At 42.7% G+C, this 24382-nt stretch overlaps 1 protein-coding gene across 1 annotated transcript in view; it reads left to right on the top strand.

Annotated features, from left to right (window-relative positions):
- iqgap3 (IQ motif containing GTPase activating protein 3) overlaps positions 1 to 24382 on the top strand; it is a 164401-nt gene that overhangs the window by 20556 nt on the left and 119463 nt on the right. The window contains 2 exon segments of the mRNA XM_034173734.1: positions 9845 to 9926; positions 23184 to 23347. Of these exon segments, the coding sequence (XP_034029625.1) occupies positions 9845 to 9926; positions 23184 to 23347 (246 nt within the window).

Genomic DNA, 24382 nt, shown 5'->3' with positions numbered 1-24382 from the left:
CCCGCTGTAGCTGAAGCAGCTGCACGCGGGAAGCAAGCATCATAGGTTGTAAACCATAACAGCAGGAGTAGTTGACTAACCATGGACAGCCAGTATAAAGCTGATAATATTCCCCATCCTAAGGCCCAAATTATGATAAGTCCAAGTTTGTAGAGCCAGGGTTTCTTGCGTTGTACGGCTCCAGTTAACGTAGCTATGTACGCCAATAGGCTCAGGGCCATCACAGCTTCGCACACAATGTCAGCTATCACTGCCGGAGCGTAGAAGATTGCTGTCATATCTATCACCATCCAAATTGTAATTGATGTGTACTGCCATATTCCCCAACAGTCAAACTGGAGAGTAAAGCGACCGAGGACATGAGTGATGAATAAAGATAACCCTAAATCACTCTGACCGTAGTGCAGATTGATGATCGCCAATCTGACACATCCATGTAGTAGCGTTACTATTCGCAGTGGTTGTCGTAAGTCCCAACGGCCGACACAGCAGTATAGCAGCCATATTAACAGTAGTGCAATAAACTCCACTCTACTCACTTTGAAGATGGTGTCATTTATGCTGCCAGTATTGTTGGACATTGTGCTCTCTTATTCTTTTTTACTTATCTCCTTAAGTTTGTACGCTGTTATGTAGATGCTTCTTCTTCCTTCACTCCCCCAAGGCAGAATGAACAGGGCGTGTCTCGGCGTCGGGCTTTGTAGGCTCCATCGCTCCTCCCCTAACGGAGGAGGGGCTCCATATCACTGCGTTGTGTGCTCCTCCCACACAAGCGCAGGGCGGCTGCGAAACTTCCTTTTATCAAAACATATCCAATTACTGCAGCAATAATAAGTCCTATTATGATTAACAGATAGGGCCAAAGATATCCAACCAGTCACTACTTCGAGACCTTCTTTAATGACCTCTCCGGTCTCTGCAGCGAAAGTGGTGATGATTCCTCCAGCGATTATTTGCGTTCTTTCCCACCAAGAACATTCATGCCGACCTCTTCCTTTTCCACAGCTCAACCAATGTTCTGCAGGCGATTCACATGTACATTATTGTAAATCCGATTGGGTCCCAACCATTCGTAACCGACAATTTCTCGTCCTTCGCATAGACTTTTCTTGAAGGCATATCCTTCCTCAAGCATTATCAAAGCATCTCCAACAAATGGCACTATGTGGCCTAGGATCTGCTTCCTTTTCGACATTCCATGTCCCAGGACAGCCTTGGCACATCCAACGTTGGGTGGAAAAGCTCTTATCCATTCGCTAGCACCGTTCTTCTCCCAAACTGTTTGATGGCCATAAGTGTCATACTCGCCGTCATAGTAAGCATCACAATATTCTTCCCAGCCAGGAACTTTTCTACAATTTTGGCGGGCAAGGCTTATCGTGCATGTGGTATTAAGTCTATTACAAATCATTTTCCATGGCCGTGGCGTAACATAAGGATTTGGTTTCCAGAGTACACTAGACCAAGTAGCTCTGTCTCTGGAGTAGACCGTGGCGATGTATTGATATTTAACCCATTAATTATTACTTTGATCTAAACAGGGGAATACCCAATCTTCAACTTCTTTCTTTCGTCCTCTGTAACGTCCAGTTCGTAGTTCTGGGCGTGAGGCTTCTCTTTCCCCTACCACAGATAGCGGTTCATCCTCTTCTGAGTCTTGTGGATTGATCTCCTCTTCAGACTCTCTTCCCTGGTCCTCATCCATATCAGATTCATGGGGAGGACGTGGGTCTTGTGGTTGTGGGTCCCCGTTTTGTTCTGACTTTCGGGGTGACCCAGTTGCTTCGGTATTTCCGACTGGTAAAGGAATGAATATAGGATCCTCTTCTCCATTATCCGGTGGAGAAGCCTGGAAAGACTCTCTCATCCGTGATTGGGAGCCTGTCGGGTGTATGATAGTCTGGAGCCCACTTGCAACTTGTTTTAATGTTGGTTGTGGGGTTTTAATCCTTAATTGCTGCACTCCTACAGCATGAACTGATCTTTTCTCACTTGTCGCCATGGGAATGGGCTGCATCACTAACGGAGGACTAGTTGCCACTCCACTTGCTCCAACTGCACCCTTCTTTGGACCTGCTCTATTTGGTCCTAGGTTCACCGCTTCAAGTGCCCTTCTCACTCAATCTTGCTCCTGCTCATTGCTAGTGACCACCACTATTTCTCTCATTGATCCCCATACTCCTGGGGTACGCATGTGTAGGTTCACGGCTGCCATGGCAACCTTTTCTGCCTCTTCCCATGTCATATGTCCAGATCGTAATCAGTCCACACATATTACCACCCGCCGATGCTGGTGTTCTTTGGCCAAATCAATAGCTGTTCCCAGAATTTTCAACATTTTCTCCGTGTATTCGATTGAATTTTCTCTCCCTGGGTAGCTTTCAAAGGGCACATGTATGAGTGCATGATAATCCATTCGTCGTGCGCTTGTTATCACCATCGATTTTCCGTCCAGACTTCTCCCCTTTACATTCTTAAGCTCTTCTTGGTATTCTTTGCCTGCCCGCTCCTTGAGCTTTGCTCGGAATTTTCGGTTGGCAATTTTCAGTCTGTGATTTGTGAAGACAATGAGACTATCTCCATCTATATCCCAAGGACTGCCAAAATAATGATATGCCCGTTGTTGTATGGCTGGCATGCCTGGCTGCCTTTTGTTTCTGTCCTCTGTTCTGTCTTTTGTTTTTCCTTCCAGGTGGCTTGCGTTCAGGACTGAGTGGCTGTGTGGCTGAGTTATCAGGACCTCACCCTGATCACCTGAAGCTTGTCATGTGCAGCTCGTCAGGACTCACAGCTGTGGTGCATCTTTATGGATTGGGGAATGGTTGCATTTAAGTCTGGAGTACACAGTGTGTATTGTGTGCCAGAGACTCGACCTTGTGACCAGACGGGTGAGATCGTCGTCTAGAGAGCCATCTCATCATCATGGATGCAGAGACCGTACCAGGTTTGACGCCATGGTCTGTGAAAGAGGAGGGGGTGAGGTCTCACGCTCGTCAGCACACTTCCTGAGGTACTTTAGCTTTTATGACTAACATGAGTACAGTCAGTAAATGTGGTGTCCCTCACACCTTATTATATTGAGCTGTTATGTTAGTCGTTTAATCAGCTTCCACTGCAGTGGAGAATTGAACTGGGTGTTTCATGCCTGCAGGGTGGGAAGATGATTAGTGATTAAGCCAGGAAGTGTTTGCTGTTTGTGTACACCTTTGAGTGGTCTCTCTGTGTGTGGAGTGTGGACTCACATGATGGTTTCTTCTTTCACAGACTTGGTTGGTCGCGGCCATCTGGGGGGTGTCGGCGGGGTCCTTGGGTCCGAACTGTTCTGGCTCCGGACCGTTTGTGCTGCTGGGAGCGCACCGCTATTCCACCACGCCAGACCGCGTACTCATTTGTTATATTGTAGCACTCACTGTTATGTTATTAAATTCTGTTATCCTTTGTACCGTGCTCTGCTTATTTTATACTGGGTTCTACTTCAAACGCTGGTCGGTCCTCCGCCCGCGTCCGACACATAACACCCGTCTTCCATCTTGGGTCACCATTTTTTTGGTTCCTTCCGGCATAGGGTTCAAGTCCTCCATGTAGTCAGATTCAATGTATACATGGTGGGTTTTTGCTTTAGATTTTCTAAAGATTTCCTGCGAACGCCCTTCCTCTTTAATATGGTAACTCGGTCCAGCAACACATTCTTCAGCTTTAAGCTGTCCCAAGCTTCTGGGCCCACATTCCGGCGACTGATGGAATATCTGTCCAGATACTCCCTGAAGGCTTCTTCGTCTTTTTTCCTGCTCAACTAGGCGTTCTGTCTGTTTTTTAACTGTTGAGGTTGTTCCTCTCACACTTCCTAGGGGCAAATTTTGCCACACCGGGTCAAAGCTCGTGTGGAGCTGGTCCGGGCTTTTATATTCTTGACCATTTCCCCCAGAATTAAGACCTCCCGGGGATATCAATTCATCTCCACTTCCCTCTAGCTTGTTTTCCTCATCACTTTGTTCGGGTTCGGCCTGGAAATCTATCTTGCCCTCATCTTCATTGTCGAGGATCTGACTTCCACTCATATCTTCCATTATAGGATATTGTTCCTTAAGCATTCTTCCTAACCCCTTTAGCCGTTCTGCCATGGACTTAAACTCAGCATACACGGACGCTGATTTTGCTTTAACATCTACCAGGACCGTCTCTACTCCCAACAACCCAGCTGTCATTTTTACTACGGAGTCATAACTTTTCTCAGGACTTATTAAGGTGGTGATTTGTCCTCTTTTCCACTCTTCTCCGAGAAGTTTGCACCACCACTCAAGCCACTCTCTGGTCCCCGTCTTGTCCTTTGGGACTGGTGGGCTCTCCAAAACGGCCAGGATCTGCCCCTCCTTATGCTTACCTGGATAATATATCCCTAATGTGTGTATAGTTCCTGCCATAGCTTCTTTGAAACTTTCTTCATCAGTTTCTACACTTTGATCTCTGACATATTTTTGAACCGTTTCTGCCCAAGAATCATATCCTCATCCATACAATACCACTCTGTGTGGCCGAATATCCACTTCTTTTCCCTTGTCATGTTCGGATTCGGGTTGCTACGGGTCCTGACTCTTCTTCAGCCATGTTTTCACTGCTTGTTTTTAATACTAACCTTACTGTTTTGTAATGATTATTCTCTCGGTTGCTGAGATTGTCGATTCCACCACTGTCGTCTCTTTGACTTCAGCTATGGTCCTTGTCATCTCGAGTCGTCTGCCTCTCAAAGCCTCTCTTGGCGCCTTGAGTCAGGGATGAGTGACAGACTACTTGGCTATTCAGCGCTAATTCCAGAGGTTAATTCCAAATCAGCTGCTCCTTTTCCCGCTTCTCCCCTCAGGAACCTCACGGGTTGATGGTCCTATTCTCTCTTGTAGATCACCATTTTGCATGGTATACTCTCATACCTGCTCTCTTGACGATCCGATCCAGCAGGCTCCCTCGCCTGCTTCCCTTCCTCGTCGTTTCGTGACGATCCAGCAGGCTATCCCCGTCTGCTTCTCGTCCCAGTCCAGACGATCCAGCAGTGACACGTCTGCTTCTCGTCCTTGATCCCAGCTCCCTGGGATACTTACTCCTGTTGTCTTTACTTTGTCCTTCTGGTGGTCGCCTCCAAATTTTCACACCTCTGGAAAACAGATATGTTTCAAGCCGTTACTGGACCTATACAGGCCATCAGCCGACACTCTCCACAACACTGTCTCCTTTGGTGATCCACTCAGGGGCTTTCCACCTATCCAATGGCAAAGACTCTCCTTTGGCCAGGATTCTTCCTCGGACCTGACTACACTTCGTCAGGTCCCTGTTCGGGCGCCACGTGTCAGATCCCGTTATTTTTTTTAGACACACGGCACACGCTCACCCTCCGATGAGTGTGTTTGTGTACTAAAACCAGCTCTCCGTCTCTGGGGTCCGACCTTCGTGTCTCCACGGGTATTACCCGGCAGGGCTGCACAAAGGCTGTTCAAGCTGGTGGCGAGGAGATTCGTCTAGCCGCTCACTGCCTCCATCCGGACATCCACCCCGCTGACGCTGATCTCGCACCCCGGTCGAATAGCCTTCTCTGGAACCAGGATACGAACCGGCCACGCCCGTTAACGGCAGCTCTCCTCTTATGGATCAGGGCTCTTGGAATGTTGCTAGATTTTGAATTTAGTGACTCGTACAGCGAGTCCCCAGGATGCGTTATTTTCATTAAAAACCAGACTAACCTTTTAGAGCACTTTTTGATGTTATACACCCAATAAACTTTAACTTTTACACCTTAAGAAGCATCAATAAATCCAATGTCCGAGCCTTAACACTTTAACTGCATGCTTGGAAATTTATTGCAGGTTTTGCAAGTGCCGACAACATAATCAAAAATAGGTTATATGATGATAATTTCACAACAGTAATTCAAGTATAATTAGAATAATGATTGGCAGAGATTTTTGTTTTTGATTCAATAATACTGTCTGTTCTTACTTTGACTGGACTGGATTGACTTCTTAACAGTTTTTCTAGGAGTGAGGGAAGGAGGTTTTTGAGGTTAAAGTCCCCAGCTCGATGAACTTGATTTCCTCTTCATCAGCTATTAGTCGTTAGCTGACCACGATCCTTGTGTGATGTTGTAATCCTTCAGGAAATTAATCCACATAAGAGTTTATTCCTTCTTCAATCAACCAAAAGTTGATCTAATCCATTCTGGTATGATGTGATGTTCCTTGAGAGAGAAAACGTTGAACCTTCCACACTCAGACTTAAGGCCAGTGATTATTCTCCAATGCTCTGCTACTCCGTGACTGGACGGCCTGAGTGGGAGTTGAAAACTCTCTCAAATAATCTCTTATGGCTCCAATCCTCTCACTCCACGATTCCAATTGCTGCTCACAAGATGGTCAAGATCTCCTCGTAGCAGGGGAGAAGTGACAACAGCACCTCTCCCTGGAAGAATAACCCCGTTTCCTGGTGTTTCACAGTTTATATATGTGCTTGATTCTTTGTTGTCCTCAGATGATCTTGGTTACCATGGGACGCTGGTGACTCAAAACCTCCTCCCTTCTCTTTCCCTTACTGGAAGCCATCTGCGGCCCTTTGCCAGTAACTTATTTCTCAAGTTCCTCTTTTCTGTTAACACTTCAGCTTTTCTGAGAATTCGTTTTTCTAAATCATGTCTTTAGAATCACATCAATCATATTCAATCATTTCATTACAACTCTCTTTCACATAAAAACAATTCATATGATCATATACAAACATTTTCATTCCTTATTATTCATTTCATATTTTACCACATCTTAATCATTTGATCAGTTATCATCAGCTTTTCTTGCTTCGTTGCAACATCACTTCACTTCCCCTTTCTCTCTGACTGCACTCTTATGAAAAACAACTTCTTCACTTCCTCTTTTCTTCTGACTCTGCACTCTTTATGAAAAACAACTCATATAATCATTCATTTCACTTATTTGTAACATACTTTTTCTAATCAACTCTTAATTTTTAACACATTAATACTTAATTTAATCATACTTGTTATGTTAGAATCATTCTTAGACATTACTTTTAACACATTAATACTTCATTTGATCATACTTGTCATTTTAGAATCATCTTTAGACATATTCCATCGTCTTCACCACTGAGTTCATTCCATGGGCCTCCCCATCTGCAATGGAAAAGTCCGGTATGACCTCACTTACTCTGGGAAAGTACCAAACACTGTTCAGTTTAATCCAACAGCATGTATATTAATCCCATGGCACGTACTATATTCCAAGATGAAAACAAGCTGAAAGCAAGCTTAAAGTCATCTTTCCTGACAGTATGTAGCCACAGCTGTTATTTTCTGCCTCTGTGGAAGTGTGCTCTGTTCTCTCCTGCACGGTGTGGTGCACGTCACAGAGTCATTTAACATTATTTTATTTATTTATTTATTGTCTTGGTGGACCATTTTCATTGTGTACAGATGCTGCTGAGTCTGGCTGTGGTAAAGGCTGCCGTGAATGAAGCACTGTGACTCTTTAAACTTTTAAAGCTCCGGTTGCTCCGATCCGCAGATTTGATCAGACCTGATCGATCAGGTCGTCTGATGAGTGCACCGACATGCAGCTACGGTGCTTTTAAAGAGTCACAGCTCTTCAGGTTTCATCAGACCTGAGAGAGTGAGCGAGAGAGTGACCGACCAACCTGTTTCTGTTCTGTTTCTGGATTTATGAGTTGAGGTTTGATTCCCTGTTCTGAACACACACACGTCCATCAGTTAGATCAGCTGTTCTGAGCACACAGAGGCGCTGTGGCTGCGTGATCCTGTTCTCCAGCTGATTCCTCTGGTTTCACGCAGTCAGTTTTTGGATGTGTTCAGGAGCACTGTGTTGCACAGAGCTGTGCTCAACTAGAGCTGCTCAACTCGGCGTAGATGGTACACCACAGTACACAGCTCTACGTTTGCGCCAGTGTGAAAGGGGCTTACTCGGTCATCAACTTCTGGTACTTTCTTTTTTTGTGCATTCAGCGGGTCTTCTGGTCGTGTTAATATTGTGAAAGCCTTTGCTTCACAGCACCCGGTAACGCCACTTTATTTCCCACATGTTACTTTGTAATCTAAATGTGGTTATTTTTGCGTGTGTTATCTCTAAAATCCTTTCATCAACAGTTATGTTGAAAGTTTCTGGAATATGTCACAAAAAACTGAATGGACTCTGCCTGTGTTCAGGTTTGCTTTCTGACCTCAGCGCTGGTTAGAACACAAGCTGATGCAGAAGTACGGCTGATCACACAATAAGGTGATGATGGTAGTGGTGTAGCCCGACCTTGGTAGTTGGTAATTGTACACAATATAGAGAATTGTGTTACCAAGACAAATGGCAGATCATCAATAACTAAAATTATTACAGTGAGGTGAAGATAATTTAAGGGACTGATCCAGAGCGATCTGGGTGGGGAGGCAGCATATGGATTTTGTGCTTCATTGTAATTTCAGTTTTAGTTTATATAGTGCCACATCACAACAAAGCTGCCTCAAGGCGCTTCACTCAAATAAGGTCTAACTTTACTAACTCTCAGAGCAAGAACACAGGCCACAGTGGTAAGAAAAAACTCACTCTGATGATTTGAGGAAGAAACCTCAAGCAGACTAGACTCAGAGGGGTGACCCTCTGCTTTGGCCATGCTGCCGAAAAACGTTTACAATACAGAACACAAAACAACAGCAATTGATGAAAGTCCAGGCAGGCATCCAGTCCACCGTTGGAAGGGGGGGCGGCGATCAAACCACTCTGAATGTTTGGATCTGTTCCTACAGCAGAACGGTCACAGGAATAATCTAATCCAGCAGCATCTTGGACAGAGAAAAAAAAAAAAAAACAATCAGTCAGCCAGAAAAAATATACTTAAGGTATAATTTATCAGCATTAAGCAACAGGAAAACAGAAGAGATACCAACGTGGTCGCTGTCCACTAGCCCTAAGCTGCTCCGTTTACTAATGAAATTAATTTAAGAGTAAAAAGCGTAGTAACATTCTATACCAGTATGCTAGCCATACGAAAGGGAAAATAAGTGCGTCTTAAGTCTGGACTTGAAAATCTCCACAGAATCTGACTTATTGATGCAGGGAGATCATTCCACAGAACAGGGGCATGATAAGAGAAAGCTCTGTGACCCGCAGACTTCTTATTCACCCTAGGGACACTAAGTAGTCCTGCACGCTGAGAATGCTGAGCCGGGGCCGGTACGTAAGGTTTATTTAGGTCAGCTAGGTTGGGAGGTGTTAGTTCGTGAACAGTTTTATAGGTTAGTAGCAGAACCGTAAAATCTGATCTCATTGGGACAGGAAACCAGTGAAGAGATGCCAAAATGGGTGTAATGTGGTCAAACTTTCTGCTTTGTGTCAAAAGTCTGGCAGCAGCATTTTGACCCAATTGGAGAGCCCTAATGCTGGACTGTGGTAAACCAGAAAATAGAACATTGCAGTAGTCCAATCTAGAAGAGACAAACGCATGAATCAGGGTCTCAGCATCAGCCATAGACAGGATGGGATGAATCTTCTCTATATTTCATAGGTGGAAGAAAACAGTCCTCGTAATATGTCTAATGTGGAGGTCAAAGGACAATGTAGGATCAAAAATTACCCCAAGGTTCCTCACTTTGTCAGTGTGATGTATGACACATGAGCCTAGGCTAATCATTAACTGGTCAAATTGATGCCAATGTCTCACTGGACCAAGAACCATCATTTCAGTCTTCTCAGAGTTTAAAAGTAGGAAGTTGTTTTGCTTTTAGTACTCTGATTACTACTAATTGTAGTACTCCGAGTGTACACTATGCTAGTGTTCTGTGTTTCAGAGTGCTGGCTCAATGGAGAAGGACATCTATGAAGAATACCTGACCTGGAGAGAGATCCAGGACAACATTGACTTTGCAAACGGTCAGAACCACTTCACGCTTTTTTAAACTTAAAAAAGAGCTTTAAGTAATGTTTCTAATATGCACATGTCGCGGACATGAATGAGCAAAGTTCATCAGCGTCTCACCATGTCATTTAGGTTCTTCAGACTTTATTTTGAGTAAATGCTTCAGGGGAGCATTAGCATGGCAAAAACCTTTCAGCTTCTGGAGGGTGGGGGAGCTCCCCACCTTTTTAAGCATTTTTCTTTATTTGCCTCTCACATGCCTGGAAAAGCTCCTCGTCATCTAACCATGTCCTTTAGGTCCTTCAGACTTTTTTCAGTAAAATGGTTCTTATGAGCATGACTTAAACCTTTCAGCTTCTGGAAGAGCTCTGCCTCCCCCCCATACCCCCCTCCTTTTTAAGCATTTTTCTTTTTTTGCTTTTCTGCTGACCCCCCCAATTACAGCCCTCTTAACCCCCTGCCACTTTAAGCATTTTTTAATGTAGATGTAAATTAATATTCACAGATTTCAGCTAGTTGACAGTAGGGCTGTACAATATGGACACATTATTATATCTCAGTATTGTCATGTAAATGGCTCTTATATACATGTTGTCCATATTCTTGAGCTGCTTAGGTGGGTAGGGAGAGTTGCCATGGGATAAAAAAGCTTTTCAACCTACCATCCCTGGTTCTCAAGACCAGGAACCTAAGTGGAAATTCTCTCTCTCTCTCTTTTTTTTTTTTTTTTTTTTAGATATTTCTGTGTACCTTAGTAAACACTAGTAGAGTTCCACTTTAGATTTGGAATGTATAATAGAAGATATACCTTACTGAATTTTCATATCAATATGTTATATGATATGACTATGATTTGACACAAAGTGCAGCAACAGTGAAAATTAAACCTTCTTAAACAAAACAGTAATAATCCCACACTCATTTTACACTCATCATAAGGTTAGGATACTGTGCCCTCCAAAAGGATTGAAACACTTGGAATTTCACACATTTTAATTTGTTTACGCCATTTTAAATACTAGAAATACAAAAAAATAAAGAATTAAAAATTCTAAAATTATCTTCCTCAAATTCAAACTGAAAGCAAATATCTAAAACTTGATAAAACCTCTAAATAATAATCAGTTTTATTGCCAGTTTTCTTCAGACAAGTCAGGGGATGGAAACATGAACATTATATCTTGGACTTTATTTACATCAATTATGAAGAAATAAAAAAGTTTCTTTCACCAAAACATCAAATCTAGTCTTTCATCTCAAATGTACTTTCTGTCAAATTGTAGCTGAACTTTCAGGTCTTCTTTTGAAGAAAATCCTCCTCTACACCACTTCATCAGGAAGCTGGATTTTAGATTTTTAATTCATTTATATCAACTTATATTTGCTTTCAGTTTTGAAATGGAATAAACAAATTAAAATGTGTGAAATACCAAGTGTTCCAATACTTTTGAGGGCAATTGAGAAACACTGTGGAGCAGCATATTTAGAGTGTAATCCTGCAAATGGTGATACAAACATCAAATTCAGCACAAATAATCCGTAGACATGAACTCTTTAAAAAAAAAACTGATTGGCCACTTGAATTTTCTATAGGCAGCCAGGTAGGGGTCAATTGAAGAATTACACAGGGGTCAAAATTAAAAGATGCTCCAATCATATAGAAAACTACACCACATTATTTGCCTAATCATAAAGATTCCAAAAAGGTATAGTTTGGACAATCTTTAACTGAATGTTTCAGTTTGTACAGGGGTCAAAAGTTAAAGTTGCTCCATTAATTTTGCTCCAGCTGTATTTGTGCTGAATTTGATGCTTGTATCCATTTGAAGGATTGTTTATCTGCTGCACTAATAAGCCAACATGAACCAGCTGCTGTCCATCCATCCATCCATTTTCTTCCGCTTCATCCGGAGTCGGGTCGCGGGGGCAGCAGCTCAAGCAAGGCCACCCAGACCTCCAGATCCACACACACCTCCCCCAGGTCCTCTGGGGGAACCCCGAGGCGTTCCCAAGCCAGCTGTGAGACGTCGTCCCTCCAGCGTGTCCTGGGTCTTCTCCGGGGCCTCCTCCTGATGGGACATGCCCGGAACACCTCTCCAGCGAGGCGTCCAGAGGGCATCCGAAAAAGATGTCCGAGCCACCTCAGCTGGCTCCTTTCAACGTGGAGGATCAGCGGCTCGACTCCGAGCTCCTCTCGAGTGACTGAGCTCCTCACCCTGTCTCTAAGGGAGCGCCCAGCCACCCTGCGGAGGAAACTCATCTCGGCCGCTTGTACTTGCGATCTCGTTCTTTCGGTCATGAGCCAAATCTCATGACCATAGGTGAGGATTGGAACGTAGATCGATCGGTAAATTGAGAGCTTTGCCCCCCTACTCAGCTCTCTCTTCACCATGACGGTCCGATAGAGCGACCGCATCGCTGCAGATGCTGCACCGTTCCGTCTGTCGATCTCATGCTCCATCCGTCCCTCGCTCGTAAACAAGACCCCGAGATACTTAAACTCCTCCACTTGAGGCAAAGAACCATGGCCTCGGATTTGGAGGTGCTGATTTATCTCCCAGACGCTTCACACTCGGCTGCAAACCACTCCAGTGCACGTTGAAGGTCCTGATTTGATGAAGCCAACAGCACCACATCGTCCCCGGACCCCCTCTATACCCTGGCTGCGCCTAGAAATTCTGTCCATAAAGGTAATGAACAGAAGCGGTGACAAAGGGCAGCCCTGGTGGAGGCCAACGTGCACTGGAAACAGGCTTGACTTACTACCGGCAATGCAAACCAACCTCCTGCTGTGGTAGTACAGGAACTGGATAGCCCTTAGCAAAGGACCCCGTACTCCCGGAGAACCCCCCACAGGGCGCCTCGAGGGACACGGTCGAACGCCTTCTCCAGATCCACAAAGCATAAGTGGACTGGTTGGGCGAACTCCCATAAACCCTCGAGCACCTGATGGAGGGTGTAGAGCTGGTCCATTGTGCCGCGACAAGGACGAAAACCACACTGCTCCTCCTGAATCCGTGGTTCGACTGTAGGTTGAATTCTCCTCTCCAGTACTCTGGAATAGACCCTACTGGGGAGGCTGAGGAGTGTTGTGATTTGGCGCTATATAAAAAAAATTGATTGATTGATTGATTGATAGTTGGAACACACACTCCGGTTCCCCTTCTTAAACAGAGGGACCACCACCCTGGTCTGCCAATCCAGAGGCACTGTCCCCGACCGTCATGCGATGTTGCAGAGACGTGTCAACCAAGACAGTCCCACAACATCTAGAGACTTAAGGTACTCTGGACGGATTTCATTCACCCCAGGAGCCTTGCCACCGAGAAGCTTTCTGACCACCTCGGTGACTTCGGCCTGGGTGATGGATGAGTCCGCCTCTGCTTCCTCTTCGGAAGACGTGACGGTGGGATTGAGGAGATCCTCAAAGTATTCCTTTCACTGTCCGACAACATCCCCAGTCAGGGTCAACAGCTCCCCACCGCACTGGAAATAGTGTTGGTGGAGAGCTGCTTCCACCTCCGGAGGCGTCGAACGGTTTGCCAGAATTTCTTTGAGTCCAGTGAAACCCCGGCCTCCACTCTAGCTCCACCGATGCCAGGAAGTGTTCAACATTTGATATTTCCGATTTCACTGTGACTGAAAATTCGGCACTTCCTGTTTGAGTGTGAGCTTGCCACTGAGTTCCTGTGCGATTCCATGGGATCTCGTCTGTCAATCCAGGAAGTGTTTGACATTTGAACATTTCCTGTTTTACTGTGGATTTGAAATTTGCCACTTCTTGTTTAGAATGCCCTGAACGAGCTGCACAACGCTTTGCTCGTATAAATTAACATTGTATTTAATCCGTTTTACAGCAATGATTAAATAATCACCACCATCTGTTTCATTCCATATGACACTCCAACCCCCCCCCTTTGTGTGTGTGTGCGTGTGTTGGGGGGGTGGGGGTTAAAGTTTGCAACCTGTAAATTCATTACTTTAAGGAAATGTAAATTTTGCATAAGATGATTTGACTCAAAAGTTTGTTTTGTTCTACTGAAGGGGTGGAGTCACTCCATTTTTATCAAATGGTGTGTGAGTCCAGAATGTTTTAGAATCTTAGATCTCAACACTTTTTCAGAAGAACTCAATCCTTTTATTTCCTGTTAATTATGTAATTTTTAATGTTAATGTTAAGTGTAGGTGACACAATATGTTGTGTTTTTTGAGCATTTCAGACTAAAATTAAACAACAGTTTGAATGTATCCTTTCTTGATGCGCAGTTACTGAAGAGATAAATATTTGGATTTTGAACTGCGTGCCACTAAAAACCAGGAACTTCCAGCGAGTCTGGACATTGGAGAAAAAGGAGGACCTGACATCAGCGCCGGAACCATTATCTTAATAGTCCCATTAATTTGTGGATTTTTGTGGACCCTTGGAGATTTAAACACCTGACATCAAAACAGTTCTCTTTTTTTTTCTTTTTCTTTTTCTTTTTCCTCACCTCATCAGTCGTATTCCAGATTTGGCTACTTTCTCTTAGACCGCAGCCTTCTCCCCTTTATAAGGAACCATTATCTTAATACTCCCATTAATCTGTGGATTTTTGCAGGCTACTGACAGCCCCGTTTCCACCGAGTGGTTTCGGGTCAGTGATGCACGATTTTTTTTATACAACCCCAATTCCAATGAAGTTGGGACATTGTGTAAAATGTAAATAAAGACAGAATACAATGATTTGCAAATCCTCTTAAATCTATATTCAACTGAATACACCACAAAGACAAGATATTTAACATTCAAACTGATAAACTTCATTGTTTTTGTGCAAATATTTGCTCATTTTGAAATGGATGCCTGCAACATGTTTCAAAAAAGCTGGGACGGGGCAACAAAAGACTGGGAAAGAGGCACTGGCCCTCGATAATCCGCCGCTCGTGCACTGTAGTCTCCGCAGTAAGCCCATGGATGAGAACGCACCTCCTCGGGCGATAATTGCTCGATGCCATTATTTCTGGGAAAAAGAAGCTATTCTTTGTAAGGCAACAGAGCACTGCCCAATTACAACAGCGGCAGGGGACAAGATTTTGATTCTTTTGGATTACACGCAGGCAGTGAGCAGGCAGCGGGCAGCTTTTATGGAATTAAGGACACTGCTGTGAAACTGCAAGCACGTGTGTTATGGCCTTATGTTCCTGGCCACGCTGAGGATTACCACCCCGAACAGGAAAGATGGTCGCTTCAAGGACTCTGGACGGGCTAAAGAGTTCTTAGTAAAAAACCTGACCCCGAAAGCAGGCGAGACATAAAGAGACATGGCACAATCGATGTGGATGGCGACTGGACTGGTAAAACATGTGCTTTAAAAACAAAAAGATGGTGGACAGTCGCACACACAGCCTAAGGTACAATGTGACTGTGCCGGTATATTGAAATTTATTCTTAGAGAACAAGTGCACTGCTAAACTTGTGTGGTGAGAGGCGCACTCTGTTTTTTTTTTTGTTGTTTTTTTTCCTTCTCCCATTCTCAGTTTTGAGTCAAATTATGAATAAGTAAAGCTGCTTTATTAATGTTAACATATGAGTGTTAGGTTCCCGTTTGAGCTAGGCTGTCATGGTAAGCTCATTCACTTTAAGTTTTAAGGCAACTGAGCCAGTGTGGGACTGGGGCTAGGATCAGTCCTGGTAATTTTCTGTTTGGTTTGATTTTGTATCTGAGGCTGCTGTTTATGGCATATGAGGTTCCGAATTTGTTGTTTGAGGTTACAATGTTAGACAATCGTTCTGCATACTTCATTTTTTATGTTTGGCTTTTCCTTTACACTTTCTTTACTGGGTCATTTACTTTTTGGGGCTTTGTAAGTTTCTTAAGTATGTGTTAGAGGAGGATGGCGGTATAGGTGTCTGGGTCACAACAGATCGAAAAACATGCGGGAGGCCAGAAGCTGGGGCTCGACGGCAGCATCGAATAGGGTCAGTCTCAACATGACTGGAAGAGATAATAATGTATCTGGGGTTGGGGTTCGAGTGGTGAGCTGGAATGTTTGAAGGCTTAACCATCCAATTCAACGTAATAAGGTGTTTCTTCATTTAAATAAATTAAAAGGAAGCATAGTGTACTTTCAGGAAATGTACTTATTGAAACAAGATCAGAACAGAATTAAGAGAGTTGATTTCACACAAATTTATCACTCTTTTAACTGTAAAGCTAGGGGCGTGGCAATACTTTTCCACAGATCAATTCAAGGAGCTTAACACAATTCAAGACCAAGACAGAAGATATGTAATTGTACAAGGAAATCTAGGTAATACACCTGTGATAACTAGCAAACATTTATGCCCCTAACTGGGATGACAGACAGTTCTTTCAAAATATATTTGCACTCCTTCCTGACCTGGACAGGTACAATTTAGTACTTGGGGGCGACTTCAACTGCGTTCTGCATCCAACACCTGACCGCTGTCACCCAAGTCACAACACTGGCACCCCATTAGATAACTCTGCCCAGTGTATCAACACATCTGCAGACCTATGGGATGGTGGACCCTTGGAGATTTAAACACCCGACATCAAAACAGTTCTCTCTTTTTTTCTTTTTCCCCACCTCATCAGTCGTATTCCAGATTTGGCTACTTTCTCTTAGACTGCAGCCTTCTCCCCTTCTTAATTTCGACAGACTATGAAACTATAGTAATATCAGACCACAGTCCTGTAATCTTAAATCTCAGACTCCCAGACCTTTGTGGCGGCTCAACGTGAGACTTTTGGCAGATGAAGAATTTGTGGAGTTCAACAACACACAAATTGCTCTTTTTTTTTTTTTTCTTGAAACAAACAGTTCCCCGGAAATAAGTTACACCCTTCTATGGGAATCATTTAAGGCTTTCATAAGGGGGCAAATCATTTCCTACAGTGCGAGTCGTTCAAAAGAGAAATTGGAATGCTTGTCAGAAATCAGTGACCAGCTGAAGTCAGTAGATCAGTGTCAATCAATATTGCCATCTGCTGACCTTTTGAGGGAAAGGTCACTACTCCAAGTTGAATATGACCTCTTGATGAATGAAAGGGCCATAGACATGCATTTGAAATCATGACAGCAATACTTTGAGCACGGAGAGAGGGCCAGTAAGATGTTATGTCATCAGCTGAAACTAATGACTGCAGAAAATTACAAATCAGCTGTTAAGGATAAAGGGGGTAACATTATCACAGATCAACTGGGAATTAATAACCAATTTAAGACATTTTATAAGAAGTTATACACCTCGGAATGATGATTTCTTTAGTAGTACCAGGGTCCCTAAGTTAGAGGAGGTGGATAGAGACAGAATAGAGGGAGGAATACAGCTGATGGAAATAGAACAAGCAGTCAGGAAAATGAAATCTGGGAAAACCCCAGGGCGGATGGATTTCAAGTAGAATTCTATCAAACTTTCTCACTGAAACTCCTCCCTCTTGTGCAAAGTTTATGATGAAGCCTTCAGGGGCAAGTCTCTTCCCCCCTTCTTTTGTGCTTGGGTGAGTCTGTTGTACACCTGCCCACAGGCTGCAGTTAGGACTAACAATAATATGTCAAACTATTTCTCCTTATTCAAGGGACCCTCTGTCCCCACTGCTCTACGATGTTGCCATTGAGCCTTTGGCTGTTTTGTTGAGAAGTGACAACACTGTGACGGGAATTGGCAGAGGAGGACACATACATAAACTCGCGCTGTATGCCGATGACCTTCTTTTCTTATCCAACCCCAGAAACTCCATTCCAAGTGCTCTGAAAACCATCACTGATTTTGGATTAATTTCAGGATACAAAACAAATATGCCAAAAAGCTTAATCTTTCCAGTCAACGATAAAGCGAGTCAAATGCAGTTGGAGACTTATCCATTTAAGTTAAGTAAGGACAAATTTACTTATTTGGGAGTGTCAGTGACCAAACATTATAGGGATCTGTTTAAACATAATTTTAAACCAGCTCTGATACAGGCAAAGGAGGACATGGAACGATGGTCAACGCTTCCTCTGTCAATGGCTGGACGCATAAACTCAGTAAAAATGGTAATAATGCCAAAATTCTTATTTCTCTTCCAAACAATTCCACTATTCATAGTGAAGTCATTTTTCAAAGAATTGCATAGGGTCACCTTGTTGTATATTTGGAATAAGAAGATACCACATATCAGGAAGGAGTGCTTGGAAAGGCAGAAGGAAAGAGGGCCGGCAATGTGAAATTATATGCATTACTACTGGGCAGCAAACACTTATAATTTGAACGTTTGATACAGCTAACTGAGGGGGAACAAATGCCCCTTTGGGTGCTTATGGAACAGTGTTCCTACAGAACCATAGAACTGAGTTCCTTAATCTGTGCCCCACTGCCAACGAGTAAGAAAACGCTTGGACACAACCCAGTGACACAGGGATTGCTTAAGATATGGCAGCAGCTAAGAACCCATTTTGGATGCAAACAGAGCCTCCCTTTAGCTCCCATCTCAGCAAATACCCTCTTCCCACCATCTCTTATTGCCACAAAGTTTCAGCTTTGGACTAGAAAAGGTGTAGGCTTGGTCAAGGATTTTTTTCAGAGAAGGCAACTTCATGTCAATTCAGCAGTTAAGGGCAAAACTTAATATTCCACAATCACGTTTTTTCAGACACTTGCAGGCCCGTAGCTTTATAAAAACACTTTTGTCCTTCTCTTCAAAATCTACAGAGGTGGATGGTTAGAAAGTGCTTGAACGTTTATCGTTTGCAAGCGGGTTGTGTGTCTGCCACATATGAGTTGTTGCAGGGGGCAGCAACCCCCTCGTTAGACTGTATTAAACAGCAGTGGGAGGCTTTGGTCTGTCTGTAGCAGAATGGAGGAGGGCAGCTGGCTGGGTGCATAACTCATCTATCTGTATCAGACATGGACTTCTCCAATTTAAAGTATTACACAGACTCCACCTATCAAAAGTAGGCTTGCCAAAATGTTTCCAGGAATCAGTGAAAACTGCCCTGGGTGTAAATGTGACCCGGGCACCCTTAGCCATATGTTTTGGGCCTGTCCAAGACTGAAGGATTTTTGGGAGGGAGTTTTTAACACCATTACTACAGTGTGGAAAATAAAAATTCAACTGAACCTGTCGCTGCTCTGTTTGGTGTGGTGCCAGTGGACTGCAGGATGGCAACCACCCAGGCCACAGCAGTGGCCTTCGCTACACTTCTGGCACGTCGGAACATCCTGCTTAAAATGGAAAACGGCACCACCCCCTTCCCATAAGTAATGGTGATGGACATGGTGGCCCATCCCCACGGTGGAACAGCTGTGATATATAACTCAAGGCTCGGAAAGAAAGTTTAGAGAGCTCTGGCAGCCATTTCTGCTGTATGTTAAGAAACTCCCTGCTGTGTAAAGAATTACAATGGCCCTGTGACTCTTAATTTTTTTTTAATTTCAGTAGGTATTTTGCATTATTTATGCAGCTACTTCTGTTACTCTTATTTTATTATTTTTTATTTTTATCATTATTATAAATTTATATATTACGTATTATAAGTATCATCGATGTGTGTGCACAGTATTGAAGTTGTTGAAGGTTTTCATAATGTAGGTGTGTGTGGAATATGTTAAAAATCCAATAAAAATATTCAGTATAATTCAAACAGCTGAGTGTTATGATTGGGTGTAAAAGGATCATCCCCAAAACTCTCAGCCGTTTACAAGCAAAGATGGGGTGAGGATCACCACTTTGTAAACAACTACGTGAAAAAATAGTCCAACAGTTTAAGAACAACGTTCAATTGCAAGGAATTTAGGGATTCCATCATCTACAGTCTATAATATAATCCAAAGATTCAGAGAATCTGGAAAACTTTCTACACGTAAGCAGCAAGGCTGAAAACCAACATTGATTGCCTGTGACCTTCGATCCCTCAGGCGGCACTGCATTAAAAACTTCATCAACATCATTGTGTAAAGGATCTCACCGCTAGGGTGGTCCATAAAAATGGTCAAAAAATTTTTTTCAAAAAACTTCAAGTCTCACCCTCTAAATTTGTTGTACCTAACATAAAAACACATTATGTACAATTTCATAAAACTGTAATCATTTTTACTGGTAGCACACAGCCCTTAAAGATTTTGCTGGCAATAACTTTGTCATATAGTATGGTCATTTCCAGATATTTCCAAATTATTTCTGTCAGTTTAATATTGATATGTCAGGACAGAAATTATGGCAATACATTGGAAAATCAAATCTTTTCATATCCCATAAAATAGTTAACACTAAACAATGAATTGTGAGATGCAGTTCTTCTCGTACATGTATCATGCTCCTACAATACCTACATACTGGGGTAGCAAAGATTTTGTAACAATCAAACATTGCATTTTCATTTTATTGATGAAATACTGTTTCATTATTGATAAATTTAAATAAGTCTATGCTTTATATATTTCCACATATATTTTGATCTAGCTCCAAACAATAATATTCTTTATGCCTTGCAGTACTTAATATTCAAAAATGTATGAATCAGCACAAGAACCAATTATTCAGCTGTGTAACATAAGAGAACATCCTTTACATGATAATGATATTTAAGTTGCTGCATCATGACCAAGACTTGCTGCCGTTTCAGTCAGAATATAGGTGGCACTTCTGTCTGTTGTTTTGGTCCTATCCAATGCTGCTGCAAGTCCTGGTGTTACAACAGCTTTAATTTTACTGGCTTTTTGTGGCACTGGCATAACAAATTCTTCATCTGGACTTTCTGTGTTCTCTTCACTCTGGCTGGAGACAGTGTCAGGTAGTGAGACATTAGATGGTCCAGGCTCCTCCAGTTTCTCTTTGTATTTTGCTTCTGCAGCTTTCCTTTTTTCTGCTCTTTGTTCTTTGGCAGTTTGTATTTTATCTATGCCTGTCATGCATCCTCTACCTTTCTCTCGCTGAGCAAGTAGGAACTGTCTGTCATCTTCAAACTTTATCATTGTTAGGACATCCTGATGTGCCATGTCAAACAAGTCCTCCAAAGATTCACAAAACACTGTTTCATCTTTCTTCTGCTTGTCTGTATTGCGATTCTTGGTCTTTTTCAATGTTTTCCATTTTCCGAACACCTTTCTAACTTTGTGATCAGATGCTGCTTTGCCCTCAGTGGGATTCTAGCTCTCTCCCAAAAAGGAATTGCCATGTCTATAGAGGTCACAGCAGCATCATGGACAGTTTTCTTCAAATCAGTGTGTTTGAAGAAAAATACCTTGAGTATTTGCCCATTTGAGGGCAATTTGTTTCCCTTTATTTCAGTCGGTGGAACCAATAAGGTATACAAATGTTCTACTTCTAGTAGCTGACATGTTTTACTGAAGTTTCCAGTTAATGGTTAAGCATGTTAAGTCAGCAAGTGTCTCTTTTTACATTTATCTCATGTTAGATTCACCATCACCAAAGATCTGAAAGAAAAGAAGCTGTGAATTGAAGCAAAATTTTCAGCTTGTGGCCTAAAATAACATTTTTGAAAGTATGTTGTTTGTGAAAAATATTTAAACCCAGGTATAGTTTTAAATTGAATATAAAATTATACTTTAGTTACACTCAGGTGGTTAACTTCTATCCTCTTTATAAGTGATGTGATTAGATACTGGATAATGGATAACCTATTGCACGGGCACTCGGGCAGCGATAACTGATATATTTACAACCTTCAGCTATGATGTGCTACCTCTAAATATTAATGTATGACAAAAATATTTGGCAGGCTTTCTTTTTTCCCAAAGCATCATAAAATGAAGGGGTGAGAGTAATGAATTTCCAACTTTTATTTTTTTGAACCACCCTACTCACCGCGTGGGCTCAGGAACACTTCAGAAAACCATTGTCAGTTAACACAGTTCGTCACTACATCTACAAGTGCAAGTTAAAACTCTACCATGCAAAGTGAAAGCCAAACATCAACAACATCCAGAAACGCCTCCACCTTCTCTGGGCCCGAGCTCATTTGAAATGGACAGACACAAAGTGGAAAAGTGTGCTGTGGTCTGATGAGTCCACATTTCAAATTGTTTTTGGAAATCATGGCCATCGTGTCCTCTGGACAAAAGAGGAAAAAGACCATCCAGATTGTTACCAGCGCAAAGTTCAAAAGCCAGCATCTGTGATGGTATGGGGGTGTGTTAGTGCCCATGGCATGGACAACTTACACATCTGTGATGGCACCATCAATGCTGAAAGGTCCATCCAGGTTTTGGAGCAACACATGCTGCCATCCAAGCAACGTCTTTTTCAGGGACGTCCCTCCTTATTTCAGCAAGACAATGCCAAGCCACATTCTGCACGTGTTACAACAGCGTGGCTTCGTAGTAAAAGAGTGCGGGTACTAGACTGGCCTGCCTGCAGTCCAGACCTGTCGCCCATTGAAAATGTGTGGCACATTATGAAGTGCAAAATATGACAACAGAGACCCCGGACTGTTGAACAACTGAAGTCGTACATCAAGCAAGAATGGGAAAGAATTCCACCTACAAAGCTTCAACAATTAGTGTCCTCAGTTCCCAAACGCTTAGAGACTCGAACCATCAGCCGCAGATGCGATAAACGGATTACACCTATCGCTGTCCGTGCTGGTCACGGATCAGTACAGCAGAGACTCGAGCCATCATGGAGTTTTCTTCAGCCAGGGCAACAAATTAAATTATTTCAGAACTTTTCATCAGACTAAAGATGAAAGGGACAGGTAAGACTATATTATTTACTCCTTGTGTGAGTGGTTTTAATATTTAGTAACGTATTATGCTACTAACATACAGTACTAACTGTATTCAAGAAGGAAACTATATATTTAAAAAAATCTGATACTTCCAGTTCCTTGTGACATTTTTCAGATTTGAATGTACCTGTTTCTCAGAAAAAAAATCATAACTAATATATCCACACCATCACTTTTTCTGTCGTCACAGACAGTAAAACTATTTTATTTCTTTAATCAGTCGATTAGACCAATGAGCTGGCAAAAAAAGTATCACCTTCACCCGCGTGCCGAAATCTCCTGCATTATTTATTTTATAATCACCATTCTGTGTTCTGAACTCTACCAATATCTTCACTGTTGTCCAAGGTTTTGTCTCTCTTTGTGGTCTAAATAAGGCTCAAAACCATAAGGCTGTGTCCTCAACAGCTTCTTCAGTATAGTCAATATAGATGCATAAAGAAACACGACCTGATTCTGAGAAAAATGTCAAAGAGGGAAAATTAAGTGATGTGAAAGACATAAAAGCTGTAAGAAGGTGGTGATGAATGTGTCCTCAGTTCACTCAGCTGTGGAGCAGGTGGATGAGGCTCTGGACCGTGCGGATGAGCTCACGCTCCTCGCTGCCCTGCAGCTGCCCTGTCTGGCCCTCAACGGCCTGCGGACTGAGAATGGTCCATGGTATCTGGACCAGCTGGCAATGGATCGCCATCTGAAAGCCACTGTAAGTACACACGTGATGCGACACACAGGAATAAAGCAATCCTCTCTTTATTCGTTGAGTTCACATTTTGGCCATTAATTTGGCAGCAAATGCACATTTTTGAATATTTTATTATCCCCCACTGGCCAAATACCTGAAGGTTGATTATGTGGTAGCGATTTCTGTCACCCATGGACACACACTCACCCACAGACCTACTCCTAAGGGTGTACACGTATTTGTACTGAACCGTTTTGGTACGGGACGTTCGTTTCGGTACAGGGCTGTGCACGGGTGAGTTTGCGTTGGGTGTATTCACATTCAGTGTTGCCAACTTAGCGACTTTCTCGCAAAATCTGATGACTTTCCAAACCCTCTTGACGACTTATTTTCACAAAAGTGACTAGAGACTTTTCTGATGTTTGGCGACTGAAAGGGAAAGTCTCTGTTGTCACCGAGGCGGCCGCGGGTCTCCCCCTCCTCCACTGCCTGCAGTAGCCTGTAAAGTACTGAGCGGAGGAATACGTATCTACAATCCTCTTCAATCGGACTCACTCAGCCTACTGACCTCGTTTGCTGTGCTGTGATTAAATAGTCCCCAGACTTTGAGGAGCCCTGGCCTTGAGAAGTATTTTATTTAATAAGTGATGACCAATTTGGTAATTAATGGCAAAATAAATAACAAACCACGAATCAAGTTTGTTTGTGGTTCTAAATATTTTTAAAGTGGTTTTACTCACTTTTTTGCCTCTCCCACATTGTTTTTTTCAAGACTTTATTTAAAAGATATATTAACAAACATAAACGAACAGTAATAGAGATAGAAAATAAAATGAGCTGTACCAAGTAAGGGATTTTTTTTTACATTAATTCTCTTAAAAAATTTCCTTATAGAGAGTGACAGCTTTGGACAAGTTAATTTTTCTGGCAAAAAATATGAAGGTTGAATAAAACTGAACAGGGCTTCATGCTGGAACCGTTGTGCTGCTCTTTACTTGTGGAAAGGTTTTGTTAAAAGCTGTTTACTAGGAATGTATTTTTTAAAATAATATTTCA

The sequence above is a fragment of the Thalassophryne amazonica genome, chromosome 7 (genome assembly GCF_902500255.1).
Source record: "Thalassophryne amazonica chromosome 7, fThaAma1.1, whole genome shotgun sequence".
Taxonomy (NCBI): domain Eukaryota; kingdom Metazoa; phylum Chordata; class Actinopteri; order Batrachoidiformes; family Batrachoididae; genus Thalassophryne; species Thalassophryne amazonica.
This window is presented reverse-complemented; position numbering and strand designations above follow the sequence as displayed.